This window comes from Haliotis asinina, chromosome 8 (assembly GCF_037392515.1).
Source record: "Haliotis asinina isolate JCU_RB_2024 chromosome 8, JCU_Hal_asi_v2, whole genome shotgun sequence".
In the NCBI taxonomy this organism is placed as follows: domain Eukaryota; kingdom Metazoa; phylum Mollusca; class Gastropoda; order Lepetellida; family Haliotidae; genus Haliotis; species Haliotis asinina.
This window is the reverse complement of record NC_090287.1, coordinates 33,681,289-33,706,430: the sequence shown is the minus strand read 5'-3', so window position 1 is coordinate 33,706,430 and position 25,142 is coordinate 33,681,289. Positions and strand designations below refer to the sequence as shown.

Here is a 25,142-nt window from a genome sequence, read left to right as displayed (position 1 = left end):
TGAATAATTGCCTCTGCAGCCAGAAGGTGAAGGTCAAATCACCTAGCGTTCAAATAATGAATTGATGAAACCCATATTCACCAATATATTCTTCAGAGACACTCATATTTCAGGCCCTAATTACATCCTGTAACAAAGACAATCCCATTCTTTGCTGAGGCAATTAATTTTCTCCAATAAACAACAGCCTGTGGAACAGATGTAAACCGTTGTCCTATAATGGAACGTTATTGGTCTTTCTGTAGTATGGACTATAACTGGACCTAGGGCAGCACATGTTACCTCCTCTGGGTGATACCGTTATACGAAATAATAGAATAATCAAATCTGTTGATCAAATGGGTTTTTGTGGGTTAGATCGAATATCCCAAAGAAGGCTAATATCAAGTTTGATTGAGCATAAGACCCGTGAAGGTCCCGGGGTAGAATAGGCCTTCAGCAACCCATCCTTGCCATAAGAGGTGACTCTGCTTGTCGTAAGAGGCGACTAACGAGATTGGGTGGTCAGGCTCGCTGACTTGGTTGACACATGTCATCGGTGCTCTGTGCTCATGTTGTTGATGACTGGATTGTCTGGACCAGACTCGATTATATACAGACCGCCGCCATATGGAATATTGCTGAGTGCGGCGTAAAACTCAAGTCACTCACTCATTGATTGAGCATAAGTGGGCATGGATTTACGCCGCTTTCAGCAATATCCTTGTAGTGTGAATCGAACGTGACGAGTGAACGCTTTAACCACTAGGATATGACGTTTAGAGAAACGCCACAGTTTCATTTGAACGTGACACGTGAACGCTTTAACCACTAGGATATGACGTTTAGAGAAACGCCACAGTTTCATTTGAACGTGACGAGTGAACGCTTTAACCACTAGGATATGATGTTTAGAGAAACGCCACAGTTTCATTTGAACGTGACGACTGAACGCTTTAACCACTAGGATATGACGATTAGAGAAACGCCACAGTTTCATTTGTACTAAATTGAATCATGTTTGTTGTTTAACAGCAATTCCAGCAATATGATGTCGACCTGTAATAATCAGGCATGGACGATAGTCTAACTGCTATTATTAATGTGGGTGGTGAATGGTATGACCTTTCTCTTTCTAACATTCGTTCAATCCCAATCTAGGCTTTATATGTGAGGCCTGTTTCTGGTGTCACAACCAGTGATATGGTCCTTCAATAGCCAATATTGATTGAAACTGTTCATGTAATTTACATGTGGGCTTGATGCCAATATTGTCACCGCATGATGCTAACCTTGCCCAGGTCAAATAATAAACTTTGGTTGAATGAAGACACAAAGAATCATGAACATCCATTCTATAATGGAACGACCATAACATACCAAATCCATTTTGAAAGGAAATTTTAGTTCCACAAATAATATGAAATTGTTTGTCACATAAAATCTCGCACTCAACAATATGCCGGCTACATGGTGTAAATAATCGTGGTTGAAACACCCAATCCGGTGATCAACATCACGAGCATCAATCTACGCAACCAAGTCAGCGAACCTGACCTCTCACGCCCGGTAGTCGCCTCTTACGACACGCATGGTCTGCAGAAAGCAAATTCTAATCCAGATCTTTTTGAGAATTATAAATACAAGCACCCAAGTGACGCAGTCTACACCAATACTCAACACACATTGCCATTACTACTGTATACGTGGTGCAATAAGTACCACAGTATTACAGAGATTCTAAACTCTACAAGAGATTTATGCCTCATGTGCACTCATGTAATATTTCATAATTTACGGTTATGGCAGATTTTGAATAGTAACACAACTCTGTGCTTCATTCTTTGTAGCAGTAAACATGTCATCCATGTCATAATCATTCTGGTAGTTCTACCATGAACCTCTATCATAAAACGATAAGATAGCGGATCAGTGTGTCCCTGATTTCTATCCTTAGCTCCGCGTGGAGTACAGAAACAAAAATGTCCTTAAGACGCCGAGAGGTTAACAGTTAACATCTAAACCTACCGGGTACCCTTGCTCTGCTTGGCAAACAGGGTTCACAACTTGAATGAAACGGCCTTCATTCGATATGCTATTTATGTTTCCAATGACAGACACTATCATGTTTTGACGTATGTGAAATGTATCGATTTCACAAGGCCGAAGGTATTATGAAATGAAACGATAGCACGGAGTTCACCTTCTGGACATTACAACTAAGCGACTGACCATCTAATCGGTCGATACCTGAGTGTCCATAACGTACCCGCTGGAAATCATCATTCCATTAACAGCAGTGACTCCTGTGGTTCATCAAGCATAGGATATGACAACCACCATTAGCCAGTTACAGCTAAGTACGATGCACTAATACATAATCACCATGGTTTAACATATCTCAAGCTTACTTTGCCCAGTGTTTCCTTTGAGCGTGCCGCCTTGATTGGGGCATATATAACATACAACTGCCTATACACGTATCACAGAGCATATTGATCACCGGACCGACTTTACTATTCCCACTGACGGATGTTTGTTACCTGTGTCATATAGTGCAACTGCACGTTTACATTTCATCTGAAACAAGTTACGAGCGTAACAGTTATGCAATATAACACGCTCCAGATAAGTGTTAGCTTTGACCTACTAGAGGATTATTCGTTGGCTTTGTTTGTTTTCCTTTAGCTCCTATTTTCAGCTGTGTGTTTTCAGGATAGGCAGCTTGGACGGATACACATGCTTGAACGTCTCTCACGATGACAGAGCTCTTCAGATACACTTTTTTTCTACTGATCCTTGAATCTGAAAGTATTCAAACTATTCACACTATGGATATACGTAAGTACTGCTTTTACGTTTAATAATTATTATTTCAGTTTAGAAATGAAGATCAGAATAGTATTGTTCACGCAGACAATGCCATTCCATGATTCACGGACACAAACATGGCTTAGTACTGTCAGTCGCACTGTAACGCGCATTTATCCGATTACATTTTTTTCAAATTTGCCTTTTAAAATATTGGAAAATATTATATTAATGTAATCGTAGTTGTTCCTTAAAGAAGTAATATAGTTGTGCGACCTTTGAATTTGGCTTTGGCCAGTATCTGCAATTCTGATTACATCGGTGTATTTTGTTTGTTTGTGGTGTGTGTGTGTGTGTGTGTGTGTGTGTGTGTGTGTGTGTGTGTGTGTGTGTCTGTGTGTGTGTCTGTGTATCTGTGTGTCTGTGTGTCTGTGTGTGTGTCTGTGTGTGTCTGTGTTGGGAATTGGATATAGTGTACTTGTTGGATTTTGGATTTTGTTTGTTTCTTGCTCAAATTATTTTTCTCTCATAGCGGCTGTTTTCTGTTGTGCTATTGTAATGTTTTGTTTTAGGGGACTCTGCGTTTGTTTGTTGTTGTTCTTCTGTATCGGTTTGATTTGTGTTTGCTTGCTTTTTCGTTGCCAATTTTATGGCAGTGATGAGTTTTCGAATCGGTTTGGTTTGCAAGTTGATCATATCAGATCGCACGCGAGTTGCGTCAACACAGTCAGTCACATGCCATTATGAATAAAAGCTTTGTTTTGTTTTTGTTTTGTTTGTTTGTTTAAATACCAATATTTTATTTCATTTCAGTATATTTAGTGAAAAATAACACAGAGCTCTCAGCATTCAATTCGTTTCATGAATCCTTGCTACGCCGTGGAATCAGCCTCAACGCATTCCCACTGTTCCTGGACTTAGACAAACCGTTTGCCTCGGTATCTAAATGTAAGTCAGTTCACACAAATCATTACGGCAAATTATTGCTTGAGGCGCTGTGATAGCTCATCAAGCTCATTCAAGATAAAAGACTGCAATATGTATTATTCCTTTACGAGCAAATTACCAGGGATGTATATCCATTAATGAATATTTTACTGAATATCGAGGGCATTTGGAGGGAACATCAACGTTGATATGTGGTTTCAAATGAGCAGTTTGTGTGTTTGTGTAAACATACAATTCAAAGCAAATCATTTGTACAAATACCACCAACAAACTGGCATTACATGTAATTCTGGGCTGTTGATCGAAACTGAGTATTTCTACACCAGACAGAACGGCGTTCCAAAATCGATAGTAATTCCCCCAAATGCCTATTCTCGCTAAGTTCCAGGTAATGGCTTCTCTTCATTGTTCTAATAGAAAGGGTTATTAACACACAGGTATGCCGGTCCTTGAGTTCATATATTCCATGTCTGTTGTCAGTGAGTCTTGGCCTTTCTGTTTGTAATTGGAATATATTATTTTATCTGATTAAGTTAAAATTTAAAATCAATATGTCTGCCATTTTGTGTGTGTAACAACTTTTCCTGTTACAATATCCGAAACACTGCCATCGAGGGACAACATAACAAGCGATATCGATATATCAAAAGATGTTTTAAAAGTAGTCGTAGAAAACAAAATGTCCCGATATTGGATCACGATTCAAAAGTATGGAAGGGTCTGTAGAGCAGATTATCAGCGATTTCTTGCAATCACCAAAGTCAGACAAGCTAAATATGGACATAGTGCCTTCTCCTATGCTACTGCAAAAGACTGAACGGGGCTATAGAACAGATAATCAGCGCCTCTTGTTATCACCAAAGTCAAACAAGCTAAATATGGACATAGTGCCTTCTCCCATGCTACTGCAAAAGAATGAACGGAGACATAAAGCAGATAATCAACGCCTTCTTGTTATTAGTTGTTCCGTAACTGTTCATACACATATGTTCAACATCCCTTTTGACTTTGTCATGAATGTGATTGTGTATGAAATATGCCAAAAATAGTAAAAGAGAAATTGTTTATAGAACATTCGAGAGAAGTCCTGAAAATCTGTCAAGAGAATCCAGTGAACCGTTCTAGAAATATCTTGGTGACAATCTTAACATGCTGATATCGGCAAAGTGTCGCTACGACTTTGAATGTTCTATGAAGCTCAGCAAAATTCTGAAGCTTGGTGTCAAATGTGAACACAATCCAATGAACAGTTTTTGAGAAATCTCGCTGACAAGGGTAAAACGTTAAAGTCCCCTTGTGACCTTTAAATAAAGGTCAAGGTCACCAAACCTGAGTAGGTCCCTTAGCTTACTGTGATGAACCACTTTACCAAGTATTGAAAGAATCTAGTCAACGGTTCTTAAGATATTTCAATCCGTCCTTACGCACATGCGGCCCCTATGTATGGCGCTAAACAAATATTCAGTTAAAATACACGTAGACAGGAATATACCTTGAGTGGCTAGGTCTTGCGTACCCTTTAATCTTATTCAAAGTTGGGAGTTGTTATTTGGCTATATGGAGTGCGCAGTACATATTTTGTGCAGACAGACTTGTGCTTTCTTCACGAATTAACCACGACAACAGAATGCAAACTGATTGTTCTTACGTATATCGTTGTAGTTCTTATTCTGTAGTTCTTCTGTAGTTGTTTATAAATCTCCAAGAGACTGGTGGGATTTAGATTAATGTGCGTCGTAGACAATTAACACGATAAGTCATCCATTCCAAAATGATTTCTTTTATGTGCTGATCTCTCCAATTCCAAAACGAAAGGGAACTATTCTGAAAACTGCAAGACATTACAACCTTAAATATTCGTGCTTGCATATTTGAATTCCGTGGGTGACATTCAAAGTAATTGTCGTCATTGTGCGCTTGTGATATCTGTTGAAATGATGTTAGGTGGAAAATATTCCACGAGCGTTGATGATGATTGAGCCCTTACAACACGCCATCATCTAATTTCAACGACCATACATTCCGCAACACCGAGTTAAATCAATAGTGTGGCCATTGTCTTGCATGATAATACAGGGTCGATACCTTTGTGTCTTCGTACAAAGCAAAAGGCCGAACACCTTGAGATAAGATATAAATATATTGTTGTTTCAGTTAACACGCAGTTGGTCAGCCCTGACCTGTTAGTGATGTCATCCCAGGTATGTGGTTCCTTAGCAACGGGGTCTTGGTTGGATGGTATTAGTCTCCCTCAAATATGCCACAACGATGGTTCCGTTGAAAGGACCAGCTTTCTTGTCGACATCTTTGAAAAGAAGTGCCTTCAAAGCTCAGGACCGGAGACCTTATCAACGACACAATGCATGGAGTCTTTGAAACTGCAGCCGGAACCAAACATGATTCTAGGATCTTTGGTTTCTGATCTTCAGTGGTCTCACGTTACCATTTTCTTCGAGGACAGAATGGGTACTATTTTACATAGTCTGCTTACGTAACAATGTTGGAATATAAAGATGTTCTATATTTATACTTTTATAGCCATGGTCTAAACTAAAATCGACATGTATGTTCATTTAGCAGCACTATAAGGGAAACAGGTATTTACGACCATCATGACATCAGGTGGTACTCTGTGATTCAGAAATCAATTTACGTTATTTCCGGCGGTGTGAACGTAAACATTTTCTACTATCTAGTTTATGGAACTCCAATGTCGATGCAGGAGCGGCAATGCCTTTAATCAGTTTTCTGCAGGGTGCGTTATTGGGTTCCTAAAGATTTTTCAGGATCCTGTTTGCCTTGCAATATTTGGCATGTCTAAATACACCGACATAGCATCAATACCGGTTCAGGGGGAACAAATCTAGGTTGCCCTGTCAATTGGTTGACAGTTGTGACGTGTATAGGAAGTACTGTACAAGATCTCATTACATACGAATTATACGAAACGAGTGTCCTTCCTCGGGCGGCCAGATACCATGGGAAGGTCACGAGTTACGTACAATTCGAATGTGATGAGAACGAGTGTGGTCAGTTTTTATTACCCATGTCTTAAATTGACAAAATACCGTAGTTTTGTTATTCTTATGGTTTCAAACTGAAACCGGTTTCATAAAGAGATTGCGGAAGAACTGTGTACCGTAGAACATTTTGTGATGACGTCACACTTTATTGACGTCACTACAACTACCCCCTTGGTAACCAAAGTCATGGTGCATGTCTGTTATCATCGCCTCGTACAGACTCCTACAGTAAATTACTCGTAGCACCCCGTTTCTTGGTTTGGAGCTGGTTCACCCAGCTAACGTCCCTGGTGGAATCATTACGTTTATGCTTTTAACCGACGGGGGTAATGTCTAAGTTCGACTCACAATTAAACAACGACATGGCAACGTTCGCACTGTTTACATAGCCACAATGCATTGTAAGCTGTCGAATTAATAAATTCACATGTTTGTTATAAATGAAAGAGTAGTGCCGTCACAACATGATCGAATGGAGAGGTCGTCAGTTATCGAATCAAATCGTTAGAATTTCAGGTCAAGTCGTTACGACACTGGTCAACGCGATACGACACTCGTATGAAGTGCGAGATAAATATGCAACAACTTATACGCTGACGACATGGGTAATAAATCTTAACATACGCCATGGCACGTTTAACTGTTTGTTACACTGATACTTTTACCATATTTCTTGATGTTTCTACGCTAAATTACGTGACACAGATTTTACAGGATTATCTCAACTGTGTATATGTTTTCTTTAGATACAATCGTCACGTCTGTTTCAACACAACTATCGCAGCTCAATGTGAAGTGCTCGATGTACAGGCTGAATGTCAATCACACTGATGAAGAGATTTATGATCTCATCAGGCGAGCGATATCTCGTCTTCCGGTATCTGGACGGAACTTCCTGATATTGTGTGATGGTACCTGCGGAAGGAGAGTTCTAGATCAGGTACCCGATTTGCTGTCTGTATTTCAAACCGAAAAATGAGTCTCATTCACCAATTCAGACAGTGACCTACCTTTCTGCCGATCAGAATTTTCTCGTGTAAAAATGAAAAGAGACACAACAAACAACTACGGTAACAATGAATTCCTTGTTTCATAAGAAAAATGGCTATGGTATTTTACAAATTAATCTTGTTTTTAAGTTTAATAAAATCAGATTTCTATATTTTTTTCGAGCTTTAGGCAGCATGTCGTTAACTAATACGTCACATACTGCCCCTGTTAGAATGGTTCACAATTCATCTAACTCTGGTTACACATGTTATGTGTTCTTTGCATATATTTATTATTTACTATTTTGCTAACGTACAATATTACTGGTATGATATCAAGGTCGTGAAAGACCGCCAATTCTTTTCTAGCGGTCGAGCCTCGTTTTCAGGCTTCAGTCGTCCAGTCGTTCAGACATTTTCAGATTTCGAGATTCCAGTCTGTCAAAACACGCTGTACGACAGAGTACACGGCACGACGTGTTTGCAAGGGATAGAAAGAGCGCGGTGTTGCAATATCATTAGTGATTCAATGTATGGAATACCACTAATAAGTAGCTGTACCGCCAGTTGAATAAGTTGGTTTCAAAATTCTAGACTGGTTATTGTACTAAGTTGCGCAATAGCTTATAAGAAGCCATACAGAGCAGCTGTCCTTTCTTAACATTCAGCTTATCTTTCACCATATGTTCTGACCAGGCTGACAGATTGGACGACCGTGAGACAGCAATATACATGATGTCAGCGTGGTTGTTGTTGATGTCGATGGAGGATTACACTATGTTACAGGATGTTCAATATAAGTTAGACAACGTAGCAGCACTTCTTCTACCGTCGCTCATTCTTCCATACGCAAGTATAACAGTAAGTATGCATAAATGTGAAGATAGGACAGTATAATGTGTGCGTGTGTGCGTATGTGTGTGCGCAGCATACTAGCTCTAAATAAGACAAGGTTTTATCACCACAGTGCCTGGCGATAGGCAGTGTAACAGCTAGTATCATTTTGAAACGTATTTGGGGATACGTCAAATAGTCTAATCCCTAGATCACTTACAGACGAAAAAGAAACCCATAAGGGAATTGGACAGAGTTGTCTCCACTTACAACGTCTCACTACTAGTGACAAGAAACGAAATGGCTGACAATGCGTTCGTGACAGTCTTTATTCTCTGTATCGATGTTTCAGGGTTCTTTCGTCAGATGACCTGTATGATTAAATGTGCATTTTCAAACAGGAAACGGAACGGGTCATTTTGAAACTTTTGCTGAGATAAAATTAATTTCATTTAATAGATAGTCATGGCGATGTTGTACATGTGGCATACACTTCCACTATCAGAGAAATTACGGGTTTTAGCCCACCCGCAATGTCTACAATTTACGTAATTTCTAAGACCACCAGGGACACGGGTGAAGACAAATAATGTGATAATCAAAATGAAAACATTACTGTCTGGAGTTACAACTTGGAGCAACAGGACTGGAAAGGTGTTTCTCCGCATCTCATTTCTTGTGTTTGTAAGATGTGAGTAATGTGAGGAATATGCTTTAAGTTAGGACTTCCGATATCTTTTCAAGAGATGATTGGTGTTTCTAACATGTACGAAATATTATAGAAAGAAACAGACTGCCGTGTCTTTAGTATGGAGACAGGATGCTTTTGCTTGTGAATCCGTAAGTGTCAAAGTAGATGGATGGTTTACAGTTGCCATTCAGAGCACCGGTGCTTGGGGATACCAAAGGTATCAAAATAATGCCCTAGGGAACATGTAGTGTTGGATCTGCAATCGTGCTGTTCTCATCTGAGAGTCACTCAACAAGGGCATCTCCTCATGGTCAAAGTCTGGGTTAGAATCCGTGTCCACGGATATTTTGCGAATGATTTTGCTAGGTTGTGAAGAGACATGTTTTTGTTTTTTGGTTTTTTTGTTTTTGTTGTTTTTTTATGTTTTGGTGGTGGTGGTGGTGGTGGGGGTGGGGGGTGGGGTGTTGGTTTGTTTTTATTCATTTATTTATTATTTTATTTATTTATTTATTTTTTTAATTTTTTACTTATTTTTTTTTTGTCTGTGTGTGTGTGTGTGTGTGTGTGTGGGGGGGGGGGGGGGTTGTGGTGGTACGCTATGGTCATTTAGAAAGGGTTATCTCGCTTGGACCGCCATGTGTTTTTTGAGAATAACAACAAAAAAACGGCTGGCTGACAACGAAGGAACACATCGTGACTTTTTGACTGAGAATGTGAGTGAAGTTAACGCAAATTAGCACATCATCGTGTCAGCATGTCAGTAGTGTATTTCTTGTGTATCAGCCGCAAAGTGTGTGGGGGGTGGGGGCTATGTGTGACGAGTTTTGCACTGTGCTTTTACGATGATGACCATGATGGTGGGCATAGGGATCATTTCTGATTTGTGTTATTTTGTGATTGTGGGTGTTTTCAACCTGCACAAATAGCAAACATGATTAACTTAATAAACTTCTTTTTCTTTCATTGTATTTAACTTTGTTTGATAAGTAACATCACCAAAACAACAGTACCTTTTCCATTTTGTATTTTTCATTTTATTTCGGGACGGGGCCGAATGTCACGATTCCGACACAAGGGAAAGTTCTTTTGCATCATTTATATTTTGCATCATTTTAAGATGGAATTCATTATGTGAAAAGGGGAATACACTAATGTTTGTCAAGGTATATTTGGAGGCATTTGAAGGTTAAAAAAGTAAAGTGTTCCTGTAATGCTACTACTGGTTAGTGAAATCAAAACATGATAAAGATGTGAAGGTGAGAAGAGAATCACGTTGGTTCTTGTAAGAGAATTCAGTTTGCATTTGAATATTTTGTTGTTTGCTGTTAAGCTCAAGTTTTGAGACAAACGTGGAATATTGATTAAAATGTAACTATTGGCAGAACAGCATTTTGAACAGGCCAACACATGATCAAATTTACAAAACCAGAGAATACAGGAGTATCAGTTCCGTCAATGATACATAAACATGTCAAAACGGGTTTTGTCAACGTCGAAACACGATAAATTGGTCATTTGAAAGCAAATTAGTTTTCATGGAGTATTTGTAAAACAAGGTAATATTCAAGATGAGACGTATGAATAACGTTTGGCGAACAATTCCAACCTTATCATAGACACCCATATTTGTTACAGTATTGGCAGCAGGCCTTTGTTCTGTGTAACTAGGACGTGTATTATCCAGATTCAAACACGCAGCGTATGCAAATATAGGCAGGTGAGCTGATTCTAACAGAGTATGATATGAATATGTAAATATATTACATAATTCACATGAACACGCGTAGATTCATCAGCCAAGCAGTCATAGACAGATGTTTGAACTCTGTAGGGTTTTTCTGAATCTGTCGGTGGATGATGCATGAAAGTTTTGAATTTTGCTTTAGTCTTTTCTGACTCGAAGTATTTACCTTATGATGGGGGCATTGGTTCAGTTAGTATTCACTACATGAAGGGACGCTGATTTCCTCAGTTTTCACTTTATGACGGGACTTGCTCAGTATGCACATGAAATGACTTTGATTTATTCAGTATTCACATATTGAAGGGAAGTTGATTTCCTCAGTTTTCACTTTATGAGGGGACTTTGATTTATTCAGTATTCACATGAAATGTCTTTGATTTACTCAGTATTCGCATAATAAAGGAACGTTGATTTACTCAGTTTCCACATTATGAAGGGAAGTTGGTTTACTCTCAGTCAGTACTTACATGATAAAGAAACAAGTCAAGCGGCTTTACTACTACTACTGCTGCTACTACTACTACTACTGTTACTACTACTGTTACTACTACTACTACTGTTACTACTACTACTGCTACTACTACTACTATTTTGCTGCTACTGCTACTACTACTACTGTTACTACTACTACTGCTACTACTACTACTGTTACTACTACTACTATTACTGCTGCTACTACTGCCAATGCTGCTGCTACTACTACTACTATTTTGCTGCTACTACTACTACTACTACTACGCATCCGTAATGATCCAGTTAGAATTGATCTTCAGTGATCTTTTTGTGGAAAGAATTCGCTCAGGGTATAGCGGTTTCCTCCAGTAAACTTCTATAAGGTATATGCAGTAACTGTACAATCAACCATTTAGTGTTTAACGTCGGCTTCTGGCTGGCGCCAATGTACTGTACATCAAACTGTTTATGACCCCTTGCATATCGTTTACATAGATGCATTGTATTTCTATTCACCAGCCCAGTGTAAACCGGACATGTATAGAACTTCCCACAGACTGGAGGGTAACCTACTGCATGCATGTATATCTTCTTACTGTTGCATGTATAGTATATGTTAGCTCGTGATTCTGTGTCAGAGAAGCTTTCATCTATGTTTAAGTACTGGGACCCAATATACAAGTGATTCGTAGCGTTACGACACACCTAAGCCTATCGCAAACTATAGTTACGACATGGCGTACGAGACAAACTAAATTATAACATGATCCTCCTTTAGGCTGACCCATTTTAATGAAAGGTTCCCGATCCACTACGGATTCGTAACGTTATTCGCAACGCTACGAAGTGGATCGGGACACAGTACTTTCCACGTTCTTTTGGGGTTGGGGGTCAGGGGGCCGGGGGGCCGGGGGACCGGGGGATGTGTATTTTTGTATGTTGTATACATGTTGTATGTGCTATTTTAAAATCCAACAGCCCATTGATGTATGTACTACCAAAGATGTATAATAGTTAACGGATTTCGTTTAAAGTGAATCAAGTGCATGATTCAAATACATACATTAAATGATCGAGTGCCAAAATCGTCGGCCTGCTAATGACCTAAAAGTAGTTCTTGTCTGTTCAGTAGAAATTATATATACATATTCTCTTCCCATTCACCTTGTATGTGTCCTCGTGTACAAATACAAATGCCACGGACCTTACAAACTTACACATGGAATTTGTTCCAGCAAGCAACCAACAGCTGTTCTGAAGGCCACCTGGTGACACTGCTACATCAGCCAACATCTCGGCAGTGGAGTCCTGTGGGATATGTGGGGAAGTCAGGGCAAATGATAGTTCCTGCTGCCATATTTCCAAACAAGAACTATGGCTTCAACAAGAGGAAACTTCAGATAGTAACTATTCTTGTAGGTAGCGCCATTATTTCAGACCAGATGTATTCTTAAAAAGCTGACTTGGCAAATTTGCCTCCAAATGTGTCTGAAAAATGATACTGAAGATAGATAAAATTAACATTGAAGAAATATGATGTTGAATCCAAGATGATTTGTTATAAAATGTCCAAAGTAAACTACAGTTTCAAATACACAATTTAAACATAGCTTTATATTATGCGGACATATAATTTAATGCCAGCAGAGTAAAGTTCACATCAGCGTTCGAAATAACCTCCCGCCTGGTGGCCCAGCGCCGACTGTTATTGTATCGGGCTGGTAATTTTTAATATATGCAGGCCCTTATGACCTTCAGTAAATTATATGTTACCTCTTTTTTTGTTGGTAACGTTCGTAACATCCACAATCCATCATGTTACGATAATTTACAATTTTACTTCCTGGTATTTCAGGAATGTCAGCAACAGTCAAACCAGTAAAAAATTCCCTATGTGTCATAGGCTTCGCTTGATTTTGTAGAATCAGTGTGAAACTGTGTATAATGTAGTATTCTTTGCTTTTATTGGTTTGACTTTAACCAAATGGGCAGATTTCATTCAAGCCCTGTAGATGTTAAAGCCTGAGGGTAGCAGCAGGTCCAATGGCCAGCTGGTAAATGAAAGTAGTGCAAACACTGGTTCACACACATCAAAATGACATCATTGCAACAACAGCATATAAGATACGCCTTTATATTATGCGGACATATAATTTAATGCCAGCAGAGTAAAGTTCACATCAGCGTTCGAAATAAATCACGCCTGGTGGCCCAGCGCCGACTGTTATTGTATCGGGCTGGTAATTTTTAATATATGCAGGCCCTTACGACCTTCAGTAAATTATATGTTACCTCTTTTTTTGTTGGTAACGTTCGTAACATCCACAATCCATCATGTTACGATAATTTACAATTTTACTTCCTGGTATTTCAGGAATGTCAGCAACAGTCAAACCAGTAAAAAATTCCCTATGTGTCATAGGCTTCGCTTGATTTTGTAGAATCAGTGTGAAACTGTGTATAATGTAGTATTCTTTGCTTTTATTGGTTTGACTTTAACCAAATGGGCAGATTTCATTCAAGCCCTGTAGATGTTAAAGCCTGAGGGTAGCAGCAGGTCCAATGGCCAGCTGGTAAATAAAAGTAGTGCAAACACTGGTTCACACACATCAAAATGACATCATTGCAACAACAGCATATAAGATACCCCTGAGAATTTACATAACTTCCATGCATATCTTGTTGCCTCCATTTTTGCATAATTCAGACCAATGAAGATCCGAGTAAGAATTGATCTTCAGCAAACCAGCAAACCTCGTAAGAGGCGACTAACAGGATCAGGTGGTCACACCCTCTGACTTGGTTGACACATGTCATTGTATTTAAACTGTGTAGATCGGTGATTAAGTACAGACTGTCCTCATATAGCCGGAATATCGCTGAGTGTCCTTTTAAACAACAAACAAATAAACATTATACTTTAATAAAACGTTAAAATTTAATTGTACATTTTCAGCTGTACCCATTTGCTATGAAGAACAGCACACTAGGGAATGACACATATACTGGGATTTGTCTTGATCTTCTACAGGAGTTGGCGGCCACCTTTAATTTTACGTAAGTGCGTTAGCTGATCCCAGGTCGTGACACGATTCTATTCAAACCATGGACTTACCGAACACACATTACCATACCATGCGAAAGTGGTCATATGTAGCATATGCTATATCGGGATTTGGAATTACAGCTTCAAATATTTTGGTTTCATATTCAGTACTGCAACATATGGCATGCACAAAGCAGCCAAACCTTAATTTAAGCCGTCAGCTTGAGAGAATAGCCAGATTTGTTATCCGACCTAAAAATGCCATTGGAAATATAAGGCATAGGAACAGTGAAAAATATATGAAGGGATCATTGATAATCAGTGATGACACCGGGTGTTCCCGAAAAATAGAAACAATCACAATGATTGTTATAAGGAGTTCGTTGTCCTAACTGCTCAAACTTTTAAATGCCTCCTAAAGAGGCTATATGCCTCTGTTTTCTGTAATCAAGGTATGAAGTATCAGAACCCCCGGACGGAGAGTATGGAAGAATATTTAATGGTTCCTGGACGGGTGTAGTCGGATTGTTGGAAAGACGGGTGAGACGGAATAATGAACATATTTTCCTGTCAAATCTTATACGGAAGAAAGGAAAGACGACTTAAACATGAGCGTACAACAGAGTCTGACTTTATACGAAGGCCTTATGTAGCCACTTGTGTGTAAATTATCTTTCACTGACATTTCTTGTTGCTTCGATTATTTTCTCGGAGCTTGTATTTTTCCGTAATTTCAATGTCATTGATCATGATCATTTTTTCGTTGTTTCGAGCAGTCTGAGTATTTTATCGTTCCCACGAGTATTTCTTCGTTACTTCAATCATGTTTTCGTCGATTCAGTTAACTTTCCGTTGCTTCGAGTTATGTTATACATTTAGACCACCGCCATCCGCCTGGAATATTGCTGGAATATTGAAACTAAACTCACTCACTTTATTCATATAGGAAGTCGACATGGCTGTAGCCCCGCTGACAGTAACACAAGAGCGTGAGAAGGTCATGGACTTCGTTTACCCCTACTACTATGACACTGGAGCTGCTCTCTACAAACTACCAGATAAAATGTCCAAGAAATGGCTAACTCTGATCAGGCCGTTTAAATGGGAAGTGTTCTTATGTTTAGGAATAGTTTTCATCAGTATGACGTTTCTTCTCAGTGGTATGGAATACGTAAACGTCCGTAAAAAGAAACTCTCCATGACGGCGGCGGAAATTCTGAGTTCCAGTATCTGGCATATATCTGGAACCTTTTTCAGACACGGTATGTACAATATTTTGGGGGATGTACATCGACTTATATAGGGATATAGTGGTACGGGGGCGCGGTGGGCGAGCTAAGGCTCCAGGCTAGTAATCCAGCGAGCTTGGAGGTGACGGGATCGAGTCCACCTGTTACCGGGTGTAAAGAACCTTGGCGTCAACTTTGTGTGCAGACTCTTTCAGTGTTGTCACAACCCCTTGTGTGCAGTACACAACCCAGTGCACTTACAGAATCCAAATGGAGGCCACACGAATACGTACAAACACCTAGTTACGGGTGCAGTAAACATGGACAAACATGGCCAAACAAGTACTGTAACTATGTGTCCCAGTCCGCCCAGCTGTGAACGGATACCTCGTACGGATAGTAAAGCCAAAGCAATTCGGTGCGCCTAGTAGGCTGCAGGAGTTGTATGATACCCAGGGACTTGAGATCGAAGTACGGTGTGCCGTGGCGATGGACATCGAACGATCGGGGGTGGGGGAGTGGGGGAAACAAAGTGCCTTTGAGCAATTCAACTGGCGAACTGAATATCGGCGCTATACAACTGTCTAGTATAATAAATCAAATGTCTAGTATAATATGCCGTTTCGGGTCAGCTTACTAGCATGATACTACACCATGCATCGGATGATTTATACCTTATCTTTCAAAAAGTAAGACTTTTAATGTTTTGCATTCAAGCAAAGCTTGGAAGGTCTTTAAATATTGGGCGGTGGGATAGTCCAGTGGTTAAAGCGTTTTCTTTCCACGCCTTTGACACGGGTTCAGTTTTCCTCATGGATACAATGTGTGGAGCCCATTTCTGTTGACGCCTGTCGTGATGTTGCTGGAATATTTCTAAAAGCGGCGTCTGACTCACCTCTTTCAGAATGCGGTGGAATAAATCCTCCGCTCGTTACACCGAAAACCATGGTTCGATTCCCTCCATTTGTAGAATGTGTGACGCCAATTTATGGTGTCTCCCGATATGATATAGCTGAGATATTGCTAAAAGTGGTGTAAAACATTACTCACTCACTCTGTGAAAGATTTCAAGGCAAATGCTAAGTAAAACGAAATAAATAGCCATAATATATTTCTGGTTCATAGAATTGATCTTCAATAACCCATGCCTGTCGTAAGAGGCGACTAACGAGATCGGGTGGTCAGACTCGCTGACCTGTTTGACATATGTCATCGGTTCCCACTCGCGTAAACCGTTGCTCATGCTGTTGTTCACTTGATTGTCTGGTCCAAACTTGATATTTACAGATCGCTGTCATATATAGTATTCCCAGAAATTATTGAGAATCATGTTGCGTCATGTAACTCATTACGTTTATTAACTTCTGGCGTTTTACTTACATAAACATGTTAAAACATCATCCTTTTACAGTCTCAGTCTTGTTTTAGTACTTTGTTAGACCTCCTCGCTCAGCAATGCATGCCTGAATACGCCTAGGCACACTACCCATCAAAGTCTGTAGGTAATCGTGTGACAGGGTATCCCAATATTGGACCACCTCGGCCTTCATATCTTCAATATTTCTCAGTCCCTTTTGGTTTATTCTGTCCTTCATGACTCCCCACACATTCTCAATTGGGTTTAGGTCTGGGCTGTAACTGGGCCAGTCTAAAACTTGAACATTTTCGCCCGACAACCACTGTTTTGTGTAGCGCGCAGTGTGTTTTGGGTCATTATCATGCTGGAAAATCCAATCATCTTCATACAATGTTTGTGCTGTCGGAAGAAGGTGACCATTTCGAATGTCGGGGTATCTTTCTTTTGTCAAGTTTCCCGTAAAAACACACAATGGCGTCACTCCGCGAGCCGATATGCCACCCCACATGTGAAACTTTGGGCTATGTTTTGGTCGCTGGTAGATAGGTTTGACAGTATCTTTGGTCCAAATTTTCACACAATTAGGGAAAAGCCAAACAGAACTTTCATCCGAAAAGAAAACATTATCCCAATCTTTATTTTCATGAGCCCGACACCAGTTTAAACGTTTTTCCTTTTGTGCATCTTTCATCAAGGGCGAGGGAATTCCACGTTTTTTCACCCAATTAAGTCTCTGTAATTCCTCCCTAACTGTTTCATTGCATACCTGAGGACTTCCTCTGCTAATCATTTCATTTCTGATGTTCTCAACACTTTTCAATTTGCCCCTACTCACAATCTGCCCAAGTCTTCAGCGATCCACAACACTGAATTTCCTAGGCCGACCTGCCCCTGCTTTGTGCTCTATCCCGGTTCCTGTTTGAATATTCTTCAAAGTTCTGTATACTGTAGACAGAGGAATACCATGTCTTCAAGCTAACACTTTAGTATCTGCCTCACCCCTTTCAAAATCATCTAGAATGAACTTTCTTTTCTCTCTTGCTGTAAATTCTGCCATGTCAACACAGGAAGCCGTCTGCTCAGACAAGGGAGATAACTCTTGACGTAATGAGCTGCTTCTAAGCCTTCAAGAGTTGTCTCCCTTATTTAGTATGCTTAGTGCATAGTGAAAGCCCTTTTTCCAATTTTAGCATCATTAGAAAAAAAACAAAGATTTTCTCAATAATTTCTGGGAACACTGTATCTGTAATACTGTATGGCGTAAACCTAAACTCGCTCACTCACTACAGTTTGATAATAGTTTAATACTGCAAAATATGTATTAGCGTTTTAATGCTTAGGTAGCAACAGTCTTCCTAAATCTTCACCCGGGCGCATCCTCATCAGCTTCGTGTGGTTATTCTGTATCATCATGGTTGCCGCGTACAGTGGGAACCTCATCGCTTTCCTCACTGTGTCTAAGAATTACCCTCCTTTTAAAACACTAGCGGAGGTGGCTGAACAGTCTGACTACACGTGGGGAACAGATGGGGGAAGCATGTGGACTACTCTCTTTCAGGTATGCTACATACCACTAGGTGTCTTTCCTTTGCCACTTTACCCATGAAGGCCCCTGGGTAGTATAGGCCTTCAGCAACCCATGCTTGCCCTAAAAGGCGACTAGTAACAGGCGAATAACGAGATCGGGTGATCAGGCTCGCTGACTTGGTTGACACATGTCATCGGTTCCCAATTGGGCAGATCGATGCTTATGCTGTTGATCACTGGATTGTCTGATCCAGACTCGATTTATTTACAGACCGCCGCCATATAGCTGGAATATTGTTGAGTGCGGCGTAAAACTAAACTCAATCACTCACTCCTGTACAAGTTACTAGCATTTGCTTGTTGAAATACATCAGGTTATTTTTGATGTACCAATCATTTTTTACCCTTGAACATCCGGGTCATAAATGGTCTTCAGGAATCTATGGTACTCTTGGACCGGGTGGTCAAGCTCACATTCATGGTAGACATCGTAACCACATTGCTTATATCGACGCCCAAGATATTGATCCCTTGGTTTTGTAATCCAGTCTTGGCTATTTAAAGATCTCCTCCATATTGCTAACAAACCAAAAAAAAACCCATTCCTTCTATCGGGCAAGAAGGTCTCGCCTTTAATAAATTATTAATTATTGGCTCATCTGAAAATCAGCAGTAATAACGAAGTCATTTGACAGTCTTTTTGAAATGTCATTTTTACAGACGTCCAATAGAAGTGACTACAGAAAGATATGGCAGGGAATAATGAACCACAACAGAAGTAACCCGGACGTTCTGAGTCTGAATCAAGATCTTCATAGGCGTCACGTTGAAGATGGATCCTACATCTTCATCTTCGACCGGGACGTGATCGACATCTGGTCCCTTGATAACTGCGACTTGATATTGCTCGAAGAAACGTTCTACCAAATAACTTATGCCGTGGGACTACCTCAGAATTCTCCATATGGAAGAATGATTTCAGAAAAGTGAGTTTCTCTTCGCATGTTCCATAAAAGATGTCAATAATCTGATTAAAGTACAATATATCATTCTACCAGATAACAATTTAAAGTTTGGCTCAGGACTGTTAGTTCTTTAGAATTCTCTGCAGACAAATTTCATTTCAACATTCCCATTACAACGGTTCTGTTGTTGTTTTTGAGCATCACCATCCTCTAAGTGGCATTTAGAGTCACGTATGACGAAGAGGAACGCATTTTATGGATTGACAACTTCTTTATTGCATATCCTAACATGGTTATCAAACGTAATACACGACATCACAAATGTCATCTCACTGAACATCAACATCTTCAATTGTATGACTACAAATACTAATATCCTTCCTGTATATCATCTTTGTTCACAACATTGTGTAACACCTGTTTGATGAAGGTGTTAGGATGTACACCCAAGCGTCTCATCTTTTACAATAAAGATTTGTCAATCCGCAAAAGGGGTGTTCATTAATGTGACCATTTTGACGACATTTGTCCTAAGTTCTTTGTCAATACAAGCAATACACTTAACATTCATCAATGACATGTTGGATGGAAAATCTGTCTTTACGAAGTGCACACCAGAAGACAAGGAGCATGTACTTTAACTCATTTCTTCTTTCAGGATGTTGAAAATTGAACAAAGCGGGTTACTTCAGATATGGCGAAGTAGGTGGTGGCCAAAAGGGAGTGGATGTGCAGGCAAGACCCAAGTTCAGGCCAAAATAATTGAACTTATTGACCTACAGAGTGCATTCTACTTCTTGGGAGTTGGCCTTTGTACAGCTCTTCTGGTGTTGCTGGGAGAACGTTTAAGACAATGCTGCACATAAGTGTGACCAATGACGTCTTCATGTTGGTGCAGAATCACATTCGTGCCTATGTGTATTGTAAGGAGGGACGGAATTTTCCTCATTAGGGACTGCGTGTGAATAAATAATGTTGTGTTTAATTAAGGTGGATGAATCTCGTTACTCGGTTTCGAATACCGACATTCCACACAAGAGACGTCCATGTATTATTTGTGAAATTGTTAGAAAACGTTGAGCACTCCGTGGTGTTATTTGAACTTCCGCAGCGCAAAAACGTATTTGTGAAAGATAAAATGATGGATAAGAACTCACATCATCGACATTTTTCTCTTTCACGTCAAGACAACGAGATTTTGTCGCGGTTTACATTGTGGTCAATAGATATCTGTCAACAAATGTCAGGATTAATTAATCGAGTCTCACCAAATGGATTTTTTCTCTATTATCATTTTTTTACAATACATGCTTTATTGCCTCGCCAAAGTCATTACTTACATTTTCTTTAGATATGGATGAGAGTGACTGAGTGGGATCGATGTTGGTTTGAACAATATATATCACTGACTGCTTGATACTGTTTGAAGGTAATGAATCTTGTAAATGACTACAAAACATCGCGTGGATCACGATCATTAACTGTATCTCCCGTCATCACTTGAGCAATGATGGACAATTACAGTAGCTTCATTTACATAGATGTTCCTGGGTTGTTTGTGGCACATCAGTGTAGAACATACACCAGAAATGAGCCTCTTGGGGAAAAAATATTCATATATAGTTACATCACGTCACACAATATTAAGATGAAAGTATTGGCTGACATTGTTCCCATCTCAGCTGGGTCATGTTCAGAGCTATTTCTGGCTTGTTTGTGGCAATACTAAACCAAAACAGAATATAAACTAGACTAAAGCCAACGGCCTAAACATCATCAACCTCCGGGGGGCATGACTTATGACGCTCTTTTGCAGTGACGATATTTTCCTACAAAAAAATCTATAGCTCCGACAACACCACATACCTAAACGCATTCAACACGGGGGTCAAAGATGGATAATTATTAAAATGAAAACAGTAGAAACTAAAAACAAAACTCACCGAAGGGGCGTTGTGTTTATGTTATTACCGCTAAAGTACCGATAACGCTGCAACTGTTTCACAAGGGGCTGCGTGTGTTTACATTTGAGATGCAATTCCTTCAAATTTGCCGTAATAATAATAATACAAGTCTGTAAGCGCAGATGTTGGAACAGTGAAATAAATGCACGTGCGGTATGTGTTGAGCGTTATCTCAGACCAACCCTATTTGTTCTCGGTGTTTCATCTAATGTGCATACTCCTTTGTATTAAAAACCAATAACTGCGATTGGTAACTATGATGGTTTGTTTAACAACTTGTATCCTAGGTTGAATAAAATTCTAAGAATTAAATGTTATATTGGCAAGGTAAAATTGTGAGGATTCGCAATCCTAATTTCACTTTTTGTTCGATTTACAATTTTGTTTAATGCAAAATTCATCGGCACGTATATATTTAGATGTTCAGTTGGCAAGGTACAATTACCAGGATTCGCAGTCTGAATTTCACTTCATCAGATTTAATATTTTTGTTAAAAATGAAATTCATCGGTACCTTTTCACTGTAAAGAGACTGTACATACGAATGGTGTGTTGATCATTGGTCACGTGTGCTGTTGTTATGATGACCAATAGCGTGGCGGCTTGGATTTGGTCTGTCATGACGTACCACCATCGAGCGTGTTTAATTCCCGTGCTCTTGAGCAAAGAAATCGGAGATACCATACATTTACCTTTTCTGTGCCAACACTGTGATTATTATGAGATCTCACCACCTGCCTACTCGATAATCTTCATTTTCCGAAAACACGTTTAAATCAATAGTGTCTTTAACGAAGAAAAACTGATTTCCCTGATCAAATAGATCATTATTTAATGATTTCTTTACCCCAGTTTTTATTTGAGGAAGATGATCACAGTTATGGATAGAAGATAGCTTGTAAGTTTCTGTAATGTCAGTATACAATACAGATGGGAGACCATTTAGGTCAAATGGCAAATCATAAACGATGAAGTGTCTAAAATTCGTTCAAACAGTTACTATAATTAATCATAACATATCTCTCTGTGACATTGGTGAGTCGTGGTATTGTGTACGTCTTATCAATTTTTCTTGTTTCGAAGTCCAATAGACTGCAGAAAAAGACGCGATTCACAATTTGTAACTGTTAGTGTGATAATTATACCTTTGGAGACGTTCTTTTGAGAAAGGCGACATTCCTAACGGTTAACGTCACTGCAAGAAGACAACCACATTCGATTGTCTTCTTCTTGCGAAATGAATGGTACATAACATGCACATTAACAGATCGGACAATTCATTCACTGAGACCAGTTGGGGATGTTAACGTACACAACCGGTTGAAGGAGCACGAGATTTTGTCCCCACGTCCTGCAATACGCCTAAGACGCCAAACTCAGCGTCTAGCTCGGCATAGACCGCATTTGAGGTTCGTAAGCCAAGACTGCTACATGTCAGTATACAGTTCTTGACTGGTGTGCAGGATATTGTAGTCGTCAGTTTGGTTGTAGAAGTGGATTTGAATGAACGTATTGCCCGTCCACATGCTGCACATGTTCTGAGATACCTAGGTGGCATGTGGCCCTGTGCATAGAACTCAGGTCTCAGCTCAGTTGAAGTTAAGCAACGTTGAGCGCGCACAGTCCTTGGACGGGTGACCGTGTTTGACATCTAGACTCATGAGAGTTTCTTGGACTTGCCCCACCACGAAGCACATGTGACACATGGGGTCCCAAGTTAGGCAAGTGAGTTTGTTAAAAATTACCAATGTTCACTCGCTAGAAAATGGCTATGCGGTGAAATGGGTCGTGAGACTAACAACCATCAAAGACAGCTTGGTTTATCCGGGCGTAATGATGTGTTAGCACTTGGAGCATGCATGAGCGTGTGGAAAAGGCGCGGTATAAATAGCAATTATTAATTTATCATTAGTAGTTATTATCATTATAACGTTATTACACCGCTATATCAACGGATGTTTCTCCACATCCCTCCGCCACTGAACATACTGAAGATAAGATGGAGAGACGCCTCAGACAGGACTAGAACACAATCGTATCATGTCCTCAGTTAAGTCGATATTTGATTGAGCCATTGTCTTCCACGCGACACCGTTGCCTCAACTGCATCAGCTCAATATAGTGATCATCCAGATATTGAAACGGAGTTGTTACATCATCCATCTATTAGTGCGAGTCACCCTGCTAGGAGCGTTGGGATAGCCTATTGGTTACAGCGTCCGCTCGTCATGATGAAGACCCGGGTTCGATTCCCGCATGGGTACAATTTCTTAAGCCCATTTCTGTCTCCCTCCATTATATTGCTGACATATTGGTAAAAGCGGCGTAAAACCATACTCACTCACCCACTGTTTCCCGTTAGCATGTATGTATTTGGTCAAAGGAAGTGTTGCAATATCCCTATATGTTTTGATCTTATCATCAACAACATGCCATATCATTGATATGTAAACGTCTTATGTGAACCTCTTTTTGTCTCTAGTATATATGTCAGGTGTTTTAGTACTTAATTGAACTGCGGAGAGGTGAAATCTTAATAAATCGAGTATGGTATCAGAGTGGTTTTCACACTCAGCTGAGCAAGTGGTCACATGCGAAACGGGACCCAATATTTTCCTCAGAAATGTCGTTGTAAGGCTTATTTACTGGATGAAACATGAGTTCGTAACTTGATCTCTGATTCAGTCAAAACAGCTGAAGCATTTGCCAGAAGGCAAGAGGATACGAGTTCATGTTCTGGGAGGCCTATTGTGTCATCAGTGTGGAGTATAATAAAGAATGCAAATCAATGATCGGATAAATCATTCAGCACATCTGAGCACTGAGCAATACGGGAATGAAGGAAAATGTTGTCTTTTCTTAGCTATCATCAATTCTTCAAGAAAAGAGTCTTCTTATTTCACAAAACCAACATACATATCAGGCTTAATTGTTTGCTAACTTGACAGAACGGAACATCGCCAGAAGTGTGGCTCAGGTAGGTATTGGAGATTCTCTAATGACCTTACGAGCATTGATATGAGTATCCATTACAGTGGCCTTCAAAGGGTGCCAACAGTGTGTAAATATTCATAGGATCAATTATGATCTGTGCCTTTAATGTCGGATATCGTGCGTGGAAACGTTTTCCAATAACTGTATCTGTGGGTCAGTAATCAATTTATGAATAATTTAAGTAGTATTGATAAACAGTCAAGAGATCGCGCGGTCATTAGATATTGGACTAGTACTAGGGACAGAACTGATTCATTAAGTCTTTGAACCCCAAACATTCAGTCGTGCTTATATTGTGCTGCATGCGGGGGATGAGGGATGAATTGAGATGGATGAAACCGTGAATGTGAATGTATCAATTTCAGTAAAATCGACTGTAGGAAACGTCCATATAATATGGCACTTCTTCACATATTCTAGAGTGACACTGTTGGTCAGGTCCTCCGCCAGAATTGCCTCCCTTTGGCACGGCAGGAATCCATGACTGCGGGTTTGACAAACAGCCAAAGAACGGAAATTCCGTTCAAAGCAGCTTTAAACTAAACTCACGCTTTCAGAAACAGTTTATTCGTGAAAACATTATTTTAT

At 39.8% G+C, this 25,142-nt stretch overlaps 1 protein-coding gene across 4 annotated transcripts in view; it reads left to right on the top strand.

Moving 5' to 3' along the window:
• Positions 1-20,754, top strand: part of LOC137295019 (glutamate receptor ionotropic, kainate 2-like) — a 36,526-nt gene extending 15,772 nt beyond the window's left edge. The window contains exons 1-13 of one of the 4 annotated variants that reach the window (XM_067826274.1): positions 2,749-2,820; positions 3,604-3,738; positions 5,893-6,204; positions 7,508-7,701; positions 8,447-8,611; positions 11,992-12,036; positions 12,708-12,887; positions 14,429-14,529; positions 14,971-15,058; positions 15,465-15,780; positions 18,445-18,662; positions 19,352-19,617; positions 20,255-20,754. In XM_067826274.1, coding sequence (XP_067682375.1) covers positions 2,811-2,820; positions 3,604-3,738; positions 5,893-6,204; positions 7,508-7,701; positions 8,447-8,611; positions 11,992-12,036; positions 12,708-12,887; positions 14,429-14,529; positions 14,971-15,058; positions 15,465-15,780; positions 18,445-18,662; positions 19,352-19,617; positions 20,255-20,462 — 2,238 coding nt within the window. In that variant the 5' untranslated portion in view covers positions 2,749-2,810 and the 3' untranslated portion in view covers positions 20,463-20,754. Of the gene's footprint in view, positions 1-2,694; positions 2,821-3,603; positions 3,739-5,892; positions 6,205-7,507; positions 7,702-8,446; positions 8,612-11,991; positions 12,055-12,707; positions 12,888-14,428; positions 14,530-14,970; positions 15,059-15,464; positions 15,781-18,444; positions 18,663-19,351; positions 19,618-20,254 lie in introns of those variants that run through there. The other 3 variants (XM_067826273.1, XM_067826277.1, XM_067826276.1) reach the window with 3 other exon arrangements.
• Positions 20,755-25,142: the final 4,388 nt, after the last annotated feature.